The 18,776-nt window shown below is 47.0% G+C and overlaps 1 protein-coding gene across 2 annotated transcripts in view; it reads left to right on the top strand.

The window, feature by feature from the left end:
- XRN1 (5'-3' exoribonuclease 1) overlaps nucleotides 1–18,776 on the top strand; it is a 175,547-nt gene that overhangs the window by 101,085 nt on the left and 55,686 nt on the right. Inside the window, exons 26-32 of one of the 2 annotated variants that reach the window (XM_077290791.1) lie at nucleotides 13,602–13,691; nucleotides 13,777–13,912; nucleotides 14,131–14,187; nucleotides 16,614–16,746; nucleotides 16,962–17,031; nucleotides 17,130–17,206; nucleotides 17,288–17,355. In XM_077290791.1, the coding sequence (XP_077146906.1) occupies nucleotides 13,602–13,691; nucleotides 13,777–13,912; nucleotides 14,131–14,187; nucleotides 16,614–16,746; nucleotides 16,962–17,031; nucleotides 17,130–17,206; nucleotides 17,288–17,355 (631 nt within the window). Of the gene's footprint in view, nucleotides 1–13,601; nucleotides 13,692–13,776; nucleotides 13,913–14,130; nucleotides 14,188–16,613; nucleotides 16,747–16,961; nucleotides 17,032–17,129; nucleotides 17,356–18,776 lie in introns of both variants that reach the window. The other variant, XM_077290790.1, reaches the window with a different exon arrangement.

The raw sequence follows: 18,776 nt of genomic DNA, 5'->3' as shown, positions 1-18,776 counted from the left end.
TGTTCCTCTTTTGGTCCCGATCTCCCCCCACCCCCGCAAGACGGCAAGCACAGAGAGTCCTGGCTCTCATGTTCCTCTCCGGGGCCTGACAGCTTAACAAAGGCCCACACCTGATGGCGTCACTGCAGCCCCACGACCGAAGCTCCCCCCCCCCCCCCCCCCTTGGGGGACAGAGGCGAAGATGAATGAAGGGTCCTCTCCATCCCCCAATCAGGGGCATGGATTGAGCACGCACCCTCACAGTGGCAGGAGGCCTGCTGCACTGTATGTACCTTCCTCGCACTTCCCTGCGTTGAAAGGTGCAGTCCTGGTCCCTGGGGAGAGGCGCCATCGGCCGGGTGACAGCAGGCCCCAGAAATTTAGTCCCCGGCTTTTCAGCCGGACTAGGCCGCGGTGGACATAACTCCGCCCACGGCCGGAACTCCGCCCCCTATCTCGGCGCTTCTCGTCTGGGACGAGAGGCGCCCTGCAAATCTCAGGGGCCATATTGCTTCTCATCTTCTGCAGGGACATCACGCTGACTGACAGCTCCCAAAGCTACGGGACCGCCGAACAGCCATCCTATTCCTCACCGGGGATACAGGCACAGGACAGTGGGTAAGCTGCACCAGGAGAGCTTAACCCCTTCCCTGCACTATAGCGCATACCCTGCCTATCCTGCCCTTATCTCTAAAGACACATTATATCTCAACCTAAAGAGGCCAAAAGAGTTAACAAAAATCACACAGTGTTTTTCACTTCCTGTGCCACTTGCAGTACTGCCCTGCCCCGTGCTCACAATACTCCGTTATGTTCGGATTGTGACCCGGCCTCTATGCAACCGCCACCGCCGACCCTGCAGAGCCTAGTCCCCCTGAGTGGGCCGCTTCCCTGCCACGATCTATGGCTTCCCTGGCCAAGGCAATAGACTTCCTCCGGGGTCCTTCTTTAAGTCGGACCGCGGAGGACTCTGGTGACGGTACGGGTCCGTTAACGTCACTAAGGGCTTGGGGCTCCAGAAAACGGACCCATGTCGCGTTCCCTGATCACGGTCGTGCTTGCGTTTCAGCATCTGCGATCTCAGTTTCTCGTTACCCTTCTCAGGAGAACTTAAATGACTCTGAATACGAGTCCAAGGCTGCTTTCGTCCAGGATTCCTCGACTTCCCAAGAGACGCTCGATTCTCTCATTGAGGCGGTCAACAAGACCCTGAAGGTGGAAGAGGAATCCGTATCCAGCCCAGAACACGTGGTGTCTTTTAAAAAGACTAAACGTGTCCAAAAAGTATTCGTCACTCATCCTGAATTTAAGGAAATTGTACAGAAACACAGGGACCGGCCTGATAAATGCTTCATGGGTCAAAAGCCTATTGAGGCCAAATACCCTTTTGCTCAGGAACTAATGAAGGATTGGCTACAGTCTCCTTCAGTGGATCCTGCCGTATCGCATCTCGCCTCCAAAACGCTCCTATCTTTGTCTGACGGTTCTTTAGTCAAAAACCCCACTGACAGTCAAATTGACTCCCTGGCTCGCTCTGTCTTTGAGGCCACAGGAGCGTCTCTCTTTCCATCCTTCGCCGCTTCTTGCGTGGATAAGGCTATGGTCGCTTGGGCAGAGGTGCTTACCACAACCATCCATGACAGTAATCTCCCTCCAGAAGCGATCAACCTGGCTAACCTGATAGCCCAAGCCGGGGACTTCGTAGTTAACGCCTCAATAGACACGGCCAATTGCGCTGCACAGGCAGCCGCAAATGCAGTCTCCATCAGAAGAGCCCTATGGCTCAGATTGGCGAGCAGATTCTGCTTCCAAAAAATCATTGACATTTCTGCCCTACCAAGCCGGTCGCTTATTTGGAGAAAAATTGGACCAAATAATCTGACGCTACCGGATGGAAAAGTAAATTTTTCCCTCAACAAAAGCCAACCAGCCGTTTCGGTATCAGCAACAATCTCGATTCCGTCCTTTTCGCAACAATCCCAATTGGTCATCTACATCCTCCTCTCCCGGATCAGTTTCGCGTGGAGACAGAGGTTCCCAGGTATCATACAGACCTAACTGTAACTGGAAACCCAGACCGAGGTCATCTTGGGTCTAAGGGAACCAGATCCCTTAGATCCTTCACTCAATGACTCGTCGCAACATCCGGAAGACATCAACAAAGTAGGCAGCCGCCTACTTTCATTCTGTCAAGCCTGGCTCTCGGTCGTCCACAGCGAGTGGGTCAGAGAGCTGGTGTTCTCCGGATGCAAAATAGAATTTTCTTCCCCCCTCCGACACGTTTTTTCCAGTCGTGTCCTCCCAAACGAAAGACCACGGCTTTTCTCCGGGCCATACGGGCACTACAAGGGGATAGAGTCATCATTCATTCCGGTTCCCCAAGACCAAAGGTTCAAGGGGTTTTACTCGAACCTATTCGTGGTCCCAAAAAAGGACGGATCGCTGCGACCGATCCTAGCTCTAAAACTTCTGAACAACTTTGTCAAAATTCAACGCTTCAGAATGGAATCTCTCCGATCTGTCGTCGCGTCCATGGAAAAGGGAGAGTTCCTAGCATCCATAGACATCAAAGATGCTTACCTCCACATCACAATTTTTCCTCCTCATCAACAGTTCCTTCGCCTCACATTTCGCGAGGAACACTTCCTGTTCTGTCCCCACATGAGGCGAATGGAGGTGTCGTTGACTAAGGGTTGTGAGAGAAAGAATTGTACCTTCAGTATTTCCTCACTATAGGGCAGACAGGACCGATGCTGCTCAGCGTCCGAAGAGATGATGCACACCAGGGATTGTGCAATCCAGACTTGTTTATTTGAAAATCTGGACATACAGCCGATATCTGGTAATACAGTACTTTCTCCAGAAATGCAGTTGTAGACAAGGTACAGTAAGATGTAGCACCAAGTATGCCTGCAAGTGTGAGCAACAAAAGGTTGAAAGACTGATGCCTTCCTAAGCCCGGTTAAAGCCTGTCTTCTCACAACAGCAAGTAAACTGAAAATGAAATGGCTGCCAGAGGAAGAGAAGACTTGACCCCTGAACCGGAAGTGAAAGACATGCCACAAGAATTAATGAATAACAAGCTGCCATACGGAAAAAGGCCATTGGGTGGCAGCAGAGTAAAATATAACAACATACATGAAACTGAAGAACATAACTTACATGGAACAACACACTTCCCGTCTGAAATTCCGTAAGGGATTTCACTATATTAATGTCCTTGAAATAAAAGTCCAACAAACTAGAAAATGAAACCAAACATGCATGTAATGCAATAATAACAACTTTTAACAAGATAAGACATTAATTTAAGTCAGTTCCTGAGATAATGCAAAGGAAAACCCATCTTCGGATCGGAGAAGCCGCACTAGGCCAAACTATCTCCAACCCAACTGTAATCCAATGGGCAAGTACTATAGCAGAGTTCTGTTCATGGTTTATCCTACCGGAATGTCCTCGATCGGTAGTACCAATACGAGCTCGTGGATTGGCCTCTGAAATGTCTTAGGTTCACCTTTCCTAAGGACTTTCAGCTCCACCTTCCGGACCTTACCGTCTTCACTAGGGAAAGTCTTTGTAATGATTCCCATAGGCCAGTCAATCCTTTGAGCTTGTTGTTCCTTCATTAACACGATATCTCCTTCTTTCAAGTTCGGTTTACTCTGTCGCCATTTTCTTTTACCTTGCAGAACCACGAGATACTCCTTTCTCCACTGGTTCCAGAAATAATTGGTGAGGTACTGTACACATTTCCTGCGTCTGGTAGGAATTTGAGTGAGTAAACTCTCCACTGACTGTTAGCGGTTTCCCGATTTTTATTTTTTGGGGGGGTAAGAATAGTAGCCGGCGTAAGACTGGTTGGCATTTCAGGTTCCATTGACACTGGGACAAGGGGTCTTGTTGATTATGGCAGAAACTTCAGCCAGAAGAGTATCCAAGGTCTCATGCGTAAGTCTTGAAGAGTTCATGTCCATAAACATAGAGTTCAAGATGTTGCGTGAGATCCCGATCATCCTTTCCCAGGAACCTCCCATGTGAGAACTATGCGGAGGATTGAAGATCCAGGTGCAACCTCTCTGCCAGTTGATCCTGAATTGGCTTGATGTCAATATCCAGCTCTCGACATGCGCCGATGAAGTTGATTCCGCTGTCAGACCTTAACAGTTTCGCTGGTCCTCGATCGCTAGAAACCGCCGAAGAGCGTTAATCAGGCTGGATGTGTCCATAGATTCTATCACTTCTATGTGAACGGCACGGACGCTCATGCAAGTGAATAGTACGGCCCAACGTTTGCTGTTGGCATGAACTCCTCGAGTCCTGCATGCAGATACCATCCATGGCCCAAAGACGTTTAGACCAACGTATGTGAAATTCGGTTCGGCACTCAGTCTGTCGAAGGGTAGGTCGGCCATTTGTTGATGCCCTTGTTTTCCTCTAGTTTTGCGACATTGCACACAGCGATGTATTGATCCCGCTACACGTCTTTTCATGCCTATGATCCAAAGTCCTGCATACCGTAACTTGCCCTCTGTGATCTGCCTGCCTTGGTGTTCGATTTTTTTCATGAAAGTGCCGAATCAGATCGGTGATGTGATGTCTACTGGGAATGATGTAAGGATGTTGCTCTGAAAACTCTAGCTTGGCTCGATTTAATCGACCACCGACTTTCAGCAAACCAAAGCTGTCCATTAGTGGATTCAAATGGGCAATGGGGCTTTTCAGAGGGATCTGCTGTTTGTGGTATAAGCATTCCCATTCGGTACGGAATACACTCTGCTGGACATAAATTATTATAAGGGACTCGCAGTGAGAAATGTCCTTAGCAGAGAGTGGTTTTTGGCAGATGTGCCAACCATGACAGTCTTTGTCTCCATGTGAATTGTGATAAGATCTCGCAATGTGGACTAACCTTGCCATAGTCTTAACGAGTTTCATCCAATTGGAGAAGCGTTCGAAGCGCTGGCAACCGAGGGTGGAGGTTGGTTTAGCGTTCATGGCCAGAGCACTGACCTCGGAGCGGACTTCTGGATCATCATCCAGATCCTGGATGCTGAAGACTTCCTGGAAACACTCACTTCCCTTCTGTTCCAGCAGAAACTTTGGACCTGAAAGCCAACAGTTAGCAAAAGAATTTATAGACATGGGTCTAGTGGCATGGTCGGCTGGATTAAGTTCAGATGGGATATAGTGCCACTGTTCAGGTTTGGAAGACCTTCTTATTCTCTCAATGCGGTTACTGACGTACACGTAGAAGCTCCTTGTTTGGTTGTAGATGTAACCTAAGACAACTTTACTGTCATTGTAGTATTGTAGGTCATCTATGTCAGTGTCCAGCTCATGCTGAATAAAGTCTGCAAGTTCTAATGCAAGCACGGTCCCACAGAGTTCAAACCTGGGAATAGTGTGATCAGGCTTGGGAGCCAACTTAGCCTTGCCGAAAACGAAACCAACATGATCTTGATTGTCGGATCCCGTCACCTTCAGGTATACAACAGCTGCAATGGCCTCCGTGGATGCATCCGAGAACACATGGAGTTCCGTCCTAGTGCTAGCAGCAAGTGAGATTCCAGCGTAGCATCTCGGTATATGGATTTTATCCAAGGCACACAAGGACTGCTTCCAGGTTTCCCATTTTGGTTCCTTATCAGGAGGTAGTGGGGCATCCCAGTCCTTGACGGTTTTGGAAAGCTGTCTCAGAAGGGATTTACCTTGTATGGTAATTGGTGCTACAAATCCCAGTGGGTCATATAGGCTATTTACCACTGACAGGACACCACGTTTAGTGAATGGTTTGTCTGCACAGTTGATTTGGAAACCGAAGGCGTCGGCTGACAGGTTCCACCTCAGGCCTAAGCTTCTCTGCACATGCGGACGAGCTGGTCGTAGGTCTATGTCCTTGAATCCAGGTGCGTGGTCACTTGACTCAAAGGCCTCATGACAGCCAGGCTGTTTGAAGCAATTTTGTGCAGTCTAAGCTTAGCTCGGTACAACATATGTTGGGTCCTTTTAAGTAGGTCGATTGCCGCTTCTTCTGTGGGTAGAGATTTTAGTCCATCATCTACGTAGAAGTCTTTCTCTACAATGTCTCTGGCGTCTGTTCCATACTCGGACTCTCCTTCTAGTGCGGTTCTCCACAGCCATATGTTGCCACTGCGGGTGAAGGGCTGTTCCCGAATATGTGCACCCACATGCGATACTCCACCATCTCTTTGCTGGGGTCATTGTCCTTGTACCACAGGAACCTGAGGAAATTCCTGTGGTCCTCTCTGACTATGAAACAGTGGAGCATCTGTTCAATGTCGGCGGTGATGGCAATGGGCTCTTTCCTGAACCTCACCAACACTCCTACTAGGTTGTTTGTCAGATTAGGACCCGTGAGGAGGACATCATTGAGATACGCCTTGATGTTTGGCGCTTGAACCAAAGACTACTCTAATTTGTTTAGGTTTCCTCGGGTGATATACTCCAAATGAGGGTAGGTACCAGCACTCCTCGTTTTCCTTTAAGGGAGGCGATGTGTTCTTTCATCTCCGGTTTATTGCTTAGTGTGCGCTGAAGAGAGTTGAATCTGGACAAGGCTTGTTCACGATTGTTCGGGAGCCTTACCCTGGTAGCTCGGAAGGGTAGGGGAAAAACCCAGTGATTAGTCTCGTCATTAAGGAACTCATTGTCCAATATCCTGACAAATTCCTTATCTTCCATAGACTGGCCTACTTTGTTGTCATCCTTAGTGGTACGAAACACTGATCTTCCCAAGTCGTCTGCGTAGGGAGAAGGGATAACATCAGGCAGCTGTACAGAGTCTGGAAGCTTTTCCTTCACCTCATAGTGATGAGGACATGGTTTGCAGAAAGTAGTGCGCCCGTCCCGGCGTACGTAGGTCTTAAAGGAATGGACTCCTGTTCGGTCCAAGCATATATTTCCTATGACTACCTACCCCAAGTCAAGTCTCTGGGCATAGGGGGCGTAGTCAGGACCATTACACTGTTGGTGACCTTATGTATCCTTAAATTATCTCTGCCAAGTAGAAGTAGGATTTCAGCATCTGTGTCCAAAGGTGGGATAACGCTGGCTAGGTGCCTTAAGTGTGGCTGGTGGAAAGCAGCTTCTGGGGTAGGGATCTCATCCCTTTGGACTGGTATTTGATCGCATTCGATTAGTGTAGGTAGGGGTATTACTACGTTTCCATTGAAAGGAGAAGCAATGAAACCTTGTGCTCTTCTGCCGCTAGTCTCTATGCGCCCCGAGCAAGTATTCAGAGTGTAGGGCGTTGTTGGTCCCTTGATTCTAAAGGCTTCAAAGAACTTAGATCCAGCTAGGGATCGATTGCTCTGTTCATCATTGATGGCATACATTTTTACTGCCTTCTCTGGTTGCCCTTCTGGATAGACTCTGATTAGGCATATCCTGGCACAGCATTTAGCACTTTGATTCTCCCCACATACCTCTGAGCATGAGCAGGAAATAGCTGTGGTGGAGTTGGAGTGATTCTGTGGCTCCCCGCCATGGCTTGTAGCGGGACTAGAGGTAACTGCGACTGCTGGATCGCTGGTGGCTGAGGCTGGGTGCAAGGCTGATTGGTGTCTGTCGCTGTGACCCTCTTCACACTTAATGGCAGATTTACAGTCCTTGGCCATGTGTTCTGATAAAGCGCAGCACTTGAAACATACCCCAAGTTCGCTGAGGATTTTCTTGTGCTCATGCATGGTTTTGGACCTGAAGCCTCTACATTTGTTCAGTGAGTGTGGTCTTTTGTGAATTAAACACTCACGATTGAAAGACTTATCCCTCGACGGAATAGTGTACTGCTTATCGGCAGGTACTGCAGGTGATGGCAGGTTAGTCTTTCTGACGCTTACACTGTTCCTCGAGTCCTTGCGTCTATGTATGATGCTTTCATACCTTGATGAAGGTGTTGCCGGAGCTGCAATGTTAGACTCCAGGAAGTCGAGGCTAGGATCGTTCCTCATTTGGGCCTGTTCGTCCATGAACTTGCAGAACTGAATGAACGGAGGAAAGGTGACATCATGTGACCTTTTATACCTGGAGACTCACACTGCCCACTTCTCTTGCAGACTATGTGGCAGCTTTGAGACGATTGGTTTCACCCCATGGGTGTCCAGGTAGCACAGTCCAGACAGACGAGGGTCTCTTTTTAGCAAGCTCTAGCTCTATAAGCAGATCACTTAAGTCCAGAAGCTTGTGGGCTTCCTTAAGGTTGATCCATGGAACGTTCTGCAGTCTCTTGAATAGGTACTTTTCTATGGCTTCAGCGCTACCATAGGTTATTTCGAGTCTCTGCCAGGCAGCTACGAGACCTGCTTCAGCTTGCCCCACATAGACGGTCCTAAGACTCTTAATACGATTTGTGGATTCAGGACCCAGCCATTTTGCCATGAGTTCGAGCTCCTGCTCCGCGGATAGGTTGAGATCAGCAATGGCGGCCTCAAAGGTTGCTTTCCAGGCTCTGTAGTTCTCTGCACGGTCATCGAATTTTGAGAGGCTAGTGCTGATTAGCTCTCTGCTCACCATGAACCTGGCAAACTCGGATATGTCTGATACTTCACTCCTTGTTACCGTATTAGCTTGTGGTGCCCCTCGGGCGTATAAGCTGTGTGGTGTGGAAGGGTGAATTGTTCCCGGGTAGGATGATGTTGCGGAAGGGTTGAGCTGTGGCTTAACCTCTGGAGATTCCGATGACTGCTGCTTGAACTGTGGAGGCAGGCTGGAGTGTGCCTTGCGGTCGTCTTGCGGTGATGACTGCTCCTGAGGGGGTGCATCACGGCATTGGTCTTGGGTCTCTGTAGGGGCTGTGGGCGATACTGGCATCATAGGTTGGGCTGACTTGGACTTTTCCGCAATGTTGGGTTGAATGTCACTGGGGAAGGTGTGTGCTGCAGGTATCTGTTTCTGCACGTAGTAGCTGGTACGAACAGCTTGGTCGTCGTCTTCCTGTGGTGGCAGGCAAATCGTGTCGAGGTTTTGCTTCAATGCTTGCTCGAGTATTTTTACTTCGGCTAATGCGATTTCTTCCTCCATTTCTGTTTGAAGAATCCTTGCTTGAGCTTCTGCTTTCTTCGCTTCTGCTTTCTTCGCTTCTGCTTCTGCCTCTACTTTCTTGACTTCTGACTCTGCCTTCCTGGATTCTGCTTCTGCCTCTACTTTCTTGACTTCTGCTTCAGCTTTCTTTTCTGTGTAGGAACGTCTTAGTTTGCACCGCTCTGCATTTAAACAGGCCTCTAGAATTCTGTCGCTGAGGGCTGAAGTTCTTGAGCAGGATGATTTGTATGACCGAACAGAGTGTTTAGACGAGGCTGACCTGTGCGATCTAGTTTCTTGCAGATGGGCGATACGAAGCTCCGCTTTATCTTTGGCGTCTTGCATGGCGGCGTCCCTTTCTCTGTCTGTTGAATCTGCCTTGCTTAACTCTGATAGGGCTTCGTCGATTTTAGAGTCTTTTAGGAAGGCGGCATACTGTGAGGACAGTCTCTTGTATCTGCCGTGGGCCGTATCTAGCTGTCTTACAGTGTCCTGTAAACTCGCTGCATCATCTTTGTGGCATTGGACGCTTGACATGAGGGAGGCAACTCGTTCCCTTAGGTCATCCAGGTTGTTATTGAACTCATCCCTTGTGGAATGGTAATTCTCGATTACCTTTAATGTTGGCTTGATAGAGTGTACTGGTCGTGCATCTGGGTCTGCTGAGGAAGCGGGCTCTGCTTCCCGGTCTTCATAATGGACAGTATCGGGTTGTATTTGCTCTGTTTCAGCATTGGGGAACTGCGTAAGGTCCTTTTCGGCCATTTTGATTTAAGGTGCGCTGTCTCTTTAAGAAACTGAACTTTTGAATTGGGGGCTGGAAATCGCGATGCAGCTTAGTTGTGACCCCCTGATGATGGGTTCTGCAGTCCGACAATTTGCAGCGATGTGGTATGATATACAGAGAGTCTTTATGCACAATGCGGTCTGAGCTGATGCTGCAGGAGTTTTCTTAGCAGAGCAGGGCTGCAGTATGTGAGCAGGCAGAGTGTGGGCACATGGATAGGGATATAAGGATGATTCTGGCCGGGCTTCAAGGCAGTCTTTCGACTGTTCTGTTCCCACATGAGGCGAATGGAGGTGTCGTTGACTAATAAGGGTTATGAGAGAAAGAAACTTACCTTCAGTATTTTCTCGCTATAGGGCAGACAGGAGCGATGCTGCTCAGCGTCCGAAGGGATGATGCACACCAGGGATTATGCAATCCAGACTTGTTTATTTGGAAATCTGGACATTACAGCTGATCACTGGTAATACAGTACTTTCTCTGGAAATGCAGGTGTAGACAAGGTACAGTAAGATGTAGCACCAAGTATGACTGCAAGTGTGCGCAACAAAAGGTCGAAAGACTGATGCCTTCCTAAGCCCGGTTAAAGCGTGTCCTCTCACAACAGCAAGTAAACTGAAAATGAAATGGCTGCCAGAGGAAGAGAAGACTTGACCCCTGAACCGGAAGTGAAAGACATGCCACAGGAATTAGTGAATGACAAGCTGCCATACGGAAAAAGGCCATTGGGTGGCAGCAGAGTAAAATATAACAACATACATGAAACTGAAGAACATAACTTACATGGAACAGCACACTTCCAGTTTGTGGCCTTACCCTTCGGCCTCGCCACCGCTCCCAGAGTCTTCACCAAGGTCATGGCTGCCGCCATGGCCATTCTTCATGCTCGGGGAGTGGTGGTACTTCTGTACCTGGACAATCTACTGATAAAAGGCCCGTCATATCCAGCCTGCGCGGAGTCCGTCGATCTCACTGTGGATACTCTTTCTCGCCTGGGTTGGAAGATAAACTTCTAAAAATCTCCGATCCCGGTCAGCGAATTTCCTTTCTTGGAATGACACTGGACACTTCCCGCAGCCTGGTCATTCTCCCTCCAGACAAGGCCTTGGCCTTGCAGCAGGGAGCACGGAGTCTCTCCCATCCAGTCTCCTACTCCATTCGTTACTGCATGCACATTCTCGGGAAGATGGTAGCAGCCATAGAAGCGGTTCCGTTCTTGCAATTCCACCTCCGTCCCATACAACATGCGCTGCTGTCAGCATGGAACGGGAACCCGTTCTCTCTCGACCGTCCTTTCAGTCTGTCTCCACAGGTCAGGCAGGCCCTCAGGTTGCAGACGCTGAAGTCCTCCCTGAACCAAGGAAAGTCCTTTCTCCCAGTGCGTTGATGGTGGTGACCACCGATGCCAGCCTCTTGGGTTGGGGTGCAGTTTTCAACCACCACACATCACAGGGGCGGTGGTCCACTCGAGAGTCGCGTCTCCCTATCAATATCCTGCAAATACGAGCGATCAGACTAGCGTTACTCAGCTTTCACCATCTCCTGGCAGGTCATCCCATCAGAATCCAGTCCGACAATGCCACAGCGGTGGCGTACATCAACCGTCAAGGGGGAACCCGCAGCAAGACGGCCATGCTCGAAGTGACCTACATTCTCCGTTGGGCCGGGAGCAACCATTCGCCCATCTCGGCGATCCACATACCAGGTGTGGAAAATTGGGCGGCGGACTTCCTCAGTCGCCAGGGTCTTGCCTCGGGCGAGTGGTCCCTCCACCTGAAAGTTTTCCAGCAGATTTGTCATTGCTGGGGGACCCCGGACGTGGACCTCATGGCTTGCAGGCTAAACAACAAGGTCCCACAGTTCATTGCCCGATTGCTCGACCCACATACCGTCGGGGCTGATGCCCTGGTCCTGCCGTGGCATCAATTCCGCCTCCGGTACATTTTTCCTCCTCTTCCCCTGCTACCGAGGGTCATCAAGAAGAGCAGAGCGGGGGGGACCAGTGATCCTAGTGGCGCCGGACTGGCCGTTGGGGCATGGTACGCGGGACTGGTTCAGCTGGTCACCGACGTCCCCTGGCGGCTTACAGATCGCATGGATCTTCTCTCACAGGGCCCGATTTACCACCAGAACTCCGGTGCCCTGTCTTTGACGGTGTGGCCGTTGAATCCTGGATTCTAGGCCAAGCTGGATTCTCCCCCAAGGTATCCACCATGATCAAGGCTAGGAAACCCATGTCCACGCGCATTTACCGCAAATCTTTTTCGCATGGTACAACGCCCATGGACGATCTCCTCTGGTATTCGCCATTCCTTCCATATTGAAATTTCTCTAATCAGGCCTAGGGTTGCGTCTCGTACTTGGCTCTCTCAAAGGACAGGTGTCAGCATTGTCAGTCCTGTTCCAATGAAAAATTGCCACCAGATTACCAGTTAAGACGTTCATTTAGGGAGTTTCCCGTGTGGCACCTCCCTACAAAATGCCTTTGGATCCATGGAATTTTAATTTGGTCCTTGGAGCTCTTCAGGAGGCCCCCCATTCGAACCACTGCAGGACGTCTCTCTGACCTTCCTTTCCTGGAAGGTAGCTTTTCTAGTGGCTATTACGTCAATCAGGCGTGTCTCGGAGTTGGTGGCTTTTTCCTGCCGACCCCCGTTTCTGATCTTTCACCCAGATAAGGCAGTCTTGAGGACTTCTCCTTCTTTTCCTCCTTCCACCTCAATGAGGAGATTATTCTGCCTTCATTCTGTCCGGCACCAGTCCATCGCGTTGAGAAAGCTCTGCACACTCTTGATGTGGTTAGGGCCCTTCGACGGTACATCTCACGGACGGCTCCCTTCCGCAAGTCGGATGTCCTATTCGTACTTCCAGAGGGACAAAGGAAGGGCTCTCCCGCTTCCAAGGCTACTCTAGCCAAATGTATTTGATCGGCTATTCAAGAATCCTATCTTGTCAGGGGTGTTGCTATCCCAGCAGGGATTAAGGCCCATTCTACTCGGTCGGTGGGCGTCTCTTGGGCCATTCGGCACCAGGCGTCAGCACAACAGGTCTGCAAAGCTGCGACCTGGTCCAGCTTGCATACTTTTACAAAACACTACCACATTCATTCTCTATCCTCTGCAGACGCTGCCCTTGGCAGGCGCATTCTGCAGTCGGCGGTACCTTAGCTGTAAGCCAGTGGTACATGGGGTATTAGCAGCTATGTTGCTCCCCACCCAGGGACTGCTTTAGGACGTCCCATGGTCCTGTGTCCCCCAATGAGGCATAGGAGAAATGGATTTTTGTGTACTCACCGTAAAATCCTTTTCTCCTAGCCAATCATTGGGGGACACAGCACCCACCCTGTTAGCCCTTTGGCTTGTTGTTACTACTTTGGTTTTGACATAGTTTTATTGTCTTTCGTTTAATACTCCTACTGCTTTACTACCGAACTGGATGAATACTGGCCAGTGAAGGGGTGTATACTGCAGAGGAGAAGTTAATCTTTCTATATTCACTTAGTGCCTCCTAGTGGCAGCAGCATAACACCCATGGTCCTGCGTCCCCCAATGATTGGCTCGGAGAAAAGGATTTTACGGTTAGTACACAAAAATCCCTATTTTTATAGCTCCAACATATTCTGCAGCGCTTTACATGTCAGAGGGGACTTGTACAGACAATAAAGACATTATAGAGTAACACATAAATCCGATCCCAACAGGAGTGTGGATCCTGCTGCTCACTAGCTTATAATCTAATTTTTAGCGACTATGAGATGTGAATCCAGAATTAATGCGCATTTCTTTCTCTTCTACAGGTATCCTGAGCTGTTCACATATATTTCAAAGAACAGCCAAGATGATGTGTTCTATGAAGATGACATCTGGCCAGGAGAGGATGCTAACGGGTAAAACTGTCATGGTCGTTATAGCTGCCGTGATGCTGACTTTTTCTTTTCTGTTGTGACACAGTTTATGTTCTCTTGTGTGCAGTGCGGAGAAAGTTCAAGAGATTGTTTCCTGGCTCCGAGCCCATCCTATTAGCATGTTGGCACGCTCCTCCTGCGATTTACAGATTTTGGATATCGCTATCGTGGAAAAAATTGAAGAGGAGGTTACAAAGTGTAAGGTTAGCATGGTACAGATGAAGGGTTATGTCCCACAGTTTCTTTTGCTTGATACTTTTTATCATCTTCATTAGTTGAATACTTTCCTTTGCTTCATTGCATGGTATACCATCCTTACAGTGTACAGTATGTCACAAATTCTAATTATTATTATTGCTTTTCTACATGTCAAAATTGCATATATCATTTTCTGCCCAGTTAATATATGTGTTCTCTACAGACCAAGAAGAGCAGTAAGAAGGTGCGCGTGACTGTGAAACCACACTTACTGTTTCGGGTATGTTTCTCTTCAAGAATTAAGTACGGTTACATGTTCCTTTTTATAGGAAACTTTTACTGCAATAAGTAATTCAGTAGAGTACAAATGTTGTTTGCAACTGACATGAAGTTAGACCTGTACTTAACAAACTGTGCATAAATCAGTAATACAAGCCAATATGAGAGTGCATAATATATTATCAGAAAAATGTGCTTCTTTCTCCACTTATGAGCCAGTTTTTCACTGCATCTTGAACTCACCATACACTGTTAGAAAGAAAAAAACAGCTCAAATTTGTCTTGCTGAAGACTGACTGCCAGAACACTGAAATGTCAGATCCTATTACTGTACTCCATATAGAGGGAAAGAGACTGAGAAACCAAGCATGGAGAGACACAAAAAGATGGTGCTGAGCCTCCTATAAAATCTGTTGCCTCACCCCCTGCGCTGGATTCATATGTACACTGTTCAGTACTCTTGTTAAGAAAATTGAAACCACAACGGGGGTAAAAGAAAAATAATAATATAGACTTAATTATTAATAATTTATAATGACCCCAGTGATAACAACAAAAAAAGTGAGTGGAAACCACTCATGCCATGAGGAAAAACCAACCACCTAAAGCCAGGAAACCAATCCCAGAAAAAGGAAAACAAAGCAGGGAATATGTATAATTATATATAAATCTTTATTGATGGTGATACAAATAATTTAAAAAGTGCACATGTTGGATAAAATAATTAAAGTAAAATTCCCAAACAATTATATATAATAGCCAATAGGCCTACGGTGTACCATAAGTAATAAAACAATTGTATAGTAATATCATATATATGTCTCCCAAATTATACGTATAAATCGTGAAAATGAATAAAATTAAAAATGATATATATTAACCCATAATAGGGTAAGAAGGAGAAAGTGCCAATAGTGAAAAAAGTGCAATCGTGCAATATAAATCACTCGCAAATCTATCAAGTGCACTACACAAAAAAAGCAATAAAGTGGCCAGTATGAAATGTGGAGGACATATACCTTATGGAATCACCGTATCCAACAAAGCGCACCCCGACGCGCGTTTCGGATACACGATCCTTCGTCAGGGGGTGATACGGTGATTCCATAAGGTATATGTCCTCCACATTTCATACTGGCCACTTTATTGCTTTTTTTGTGTAGTGCACTTGATAGATTTGCGAGTGATTTATATTGCACGATTGCACTTTTTTCACTATTGGCACTTTCTCCTTCTTACCCTATTATGGGTTAATATATATCATTTTTAATTTTATTCATTTTCACGATTTATACGTATAATTTGGGAGACATATATATGATATTACTATACAATTGTTTTATTACTTATGGTACACCGTAGGCCTATTGGCTATTATATATAATTGTTTGGGAATTTTACTTTAATTATTTTATCCAACATGTGCACTTTTTAAATTATTTGTATCACCATCAATAAAGATTTATATATAATTATACATATTCCCTGCTTTGTTTTCCTTTTTCTGGGATTGGTTTCCTGGCTTTAGGTGGTTGGTTTTTCCTACTGTTCAGTACTGCAGCATAATGTCCTCCATTCAGCTGTGGTTCTGTTTCTGTTCTAGCTAAGGAATGAGGAGCAGGAATTGCTCCTTTTGGGTTTGTGTGATAGGCTTCATAGCAGCTAGTCTCCTTCCAGAGATAGAGCCTGCAAAGGGAAAAACTGATTAGAATGCAATGGCCAGAAATTGTGCTATTCCTCATGTACACTTGAAAGTACAGTTGTCCTTTACTTTTATTCGCTACTGTGCATATGCCTAAAATTGAAATGACCTCCATTGACGCTGTTAGAAAAAGTATTTGCTTGTCTCCCAGCAACTATACCCCTTTTGTGATTTTTCTGGGGGGTTTTCAGATCATTCACTTTAGGATCTGCAGTATATAGCTTGGGGGCAAAATTGGAGCTGTTTTTGGAAAAAGGATGCTTTTAAAAAAAAAAAAAAAAAAGAAAATTGGGATAACTACTTTTTAAAGGGGCCGTACAGCCCATGTGCTATCATTTTCGTAAAGCATAAAGTGCTATATAATACATCACCTTGATTAATCCCTCCTTCGTTCCAAATCTCCACCGGTTTGTGCACCTGTCTCTGCTGATCGGGTTATGTATGACCACCATGGTGGTGATCTGTGCAATCACAGGCTAGTGGGGGAGTCTAATGTGAACATTACCCGTTATTAGACATAAGCTTTTGGTGGAAAAAAGGAGCTGAACAACCTCTATAGCACCTACAGTGGCTGTCACACAGCTTTCCCAGGTTCCTGGATAACAGACCGGCATTGTTGGACGGGTTTTTTTCCCCTGTAATTTTTGCCTTTTTCACTTTTAAACGGTCTGTAATTAATGACCTTCCACTTGTCATATATAATTGTATTCTTGCTTCTCTCTCAGCCTCTTGAACAGCAGTTTGGAGTTGTTCCAGACAGAGATGCAGAGTTCCGGCTTTTTGACCGTGTTGTCAACGTGCGGGAGAGCTTTTCTGTCCCATTGGGTCTCAGAGGCACAGTCATTGGGATTAAAGGAGGTAATGGAAATCTTTTCAAACCCGAGGATTGCTTAGCCTCTTTAGAGCTGCAGTTAATCTTGCTCAGTCCCCTTTATGTCTATGATTTCTAAAGTGCAAATCCAATCTGACAAACTTAACTCCCATTAAGGGGAAACCACTTGTTCTCGAGACCACACATACTGATTTTGGCATAAGATGAAGCAATATTCCTGACACTGTTCATGTACTTGCAGCGGAGAGAGATGCTGATGTCTTGCTTGAAGTATTGTTTGATGAGGAGTTCCCTGGTGGCTTGCATATAAGGTACTGCCATGAAAACATGTTTATTCTGCTAATTCCTCTAGGAAAATTACTACAAAAGCAAAGCAAGCTAAATACATTTCCTCAATTTGTTTTCTTAGATGTTCCCAGTCAAGAGGCTACCGTGTGCCAACAAGTGCCTTAATCAACCTTTCTCATGGTATTCGTACAGAAAATGGTATGCAAAAGTTGACAGCAGTTGTTAAACCGCAACCAGCCATCAATCTCCATGGCTCTCACCCCTCTGAATTATCTACAGGAGGATCTCAAAAAGGACACTTGGGTGCCCTCAACCATTCACCCCGCTCACTCTTCATACCTATGAAGGTTAGACTTTTTCTCACTTCCACCCAATATAGTGTGTTGGTCTTGCGCAAATTTATACTTAAGAGGTAACTCACAGAATCGAAAGTCAGCCCATATACTAGCAGTCAGACCCCCAATGGTCCAGAGAATGGATTTCAAGATCTCAGAACTGGCTTCTGAAGAGCCACATCTTGAATGCTGTGCATGCTCATCCTCTGCTCCATTTATTGTCTATGGTACTGCTGGTAATAGTGCTGTGTTCTGTTTTCTCTGGCAGTCTCATAAACAATGAATGTAGCAGAGGTTGAACATGCGCACCTCTGCACTATTGAGGAGACCGTTATGCACTATGTTATGGTACAGTACAGGCGTTATCCTGTCAATTAATATTACATTTTACCTGTTAGAGCATGCAGAATGTGTATGTCCAGCATAAATTGTGTTGAATGGTGCATGTGCCATGGCTCCAATAAGTTGGCCATGCATGTCCAGAGTGGTTTGTATGTTGCATGTGTTTAATCTGTATTAAGTATGCAATTTTGCATGTTTTATAACCTTAAAAAATAAAGTTGTGTGTGTATGTATATATTTATTCATATTATCTGATATAAGAAATATCTGCATACAAGAGCATTTCTAGAAGTGATTACCGTATTTTTCGGACTATAAGACGCACCCCAAATTTGGGGTGAAAATTGCAGAAAAAAAGATTTTTTTATAAGATAGGGGTCCGTCTTATTGTCCAAATTTACAATATGTTACCTGAGGGCTGGCGGTGGCAGAGCAGGGTCACAGGAGGCATGGTGTTGGCAGAGGTGGGGTGATGCGGTACGGCGTGCACCTGAGCAGGGTCCCTTCCTGCTTAGGTTTGCGACGGCACGGCCTGGTGTCCATGGGAGGGTTGCAGCAGTGGTGTGGCGACGGCAGAGGTGCGGGGATAATGAGCGGTATGGCGTAAGCAGGGTCCCTTCCACAGGTGAGGTGACGCAGCGGAGCCAGGTTAATACAGGCTTACCGGCAGTGGTGTGGCGGCGGCAGAGGTGCGGGCATGAGGAGGCGCAGTGAGCGGTATGGGGTGAACGGGGTCCCTTTCACCGGTGAGGTGATGCAGCAACCTGGTAAGCAGCAGAGCCGGGTGAATCATGTTGTTATCGGTGGTGGCGGCGGCCATCTTCCTGAGGCCGCGCGTGCGCAGATGAGTGCTCTGCTTCCCGGGGCTTCAGGAAAATGGCTGCGGGAGGCCGCGCGTGCGCAGATGGAGATCGCGGCAGCCATTTTCCTGAAGCCGAGATCTAAATCTGCGAACTCGCCATTTTTCTAAGTGAATTAATATTCACTTTATGGCACAATAACATTTACCATTGCTACATCTTTGTTATACCTCTTCTATAAATTGATAAATTCTGGGTATGTGCTATTGCCTCTTCATGTATAATACTTAG

This window comes from Ranitomeya variabilis, chromosome 2 (assembly GCF_051348905.1).
Source record: "Ranitomeya variabilis isolate aRanVar5 chromosome 2, aRanVar5.hap1, whole genome shotgun sequence".
In the NCBI taxonomy this organism is placed as follows: Eukaryota; Metazoa; Chordata; class Amphibia; order Anura; family Dendrobatidae; genus Ranitomeya; species Ranitomeya variabilis.
Note: the sequence above shows the minus strand (reverse complement) of the source record. Positions and strands in the feature narration are given on the sequence as shown.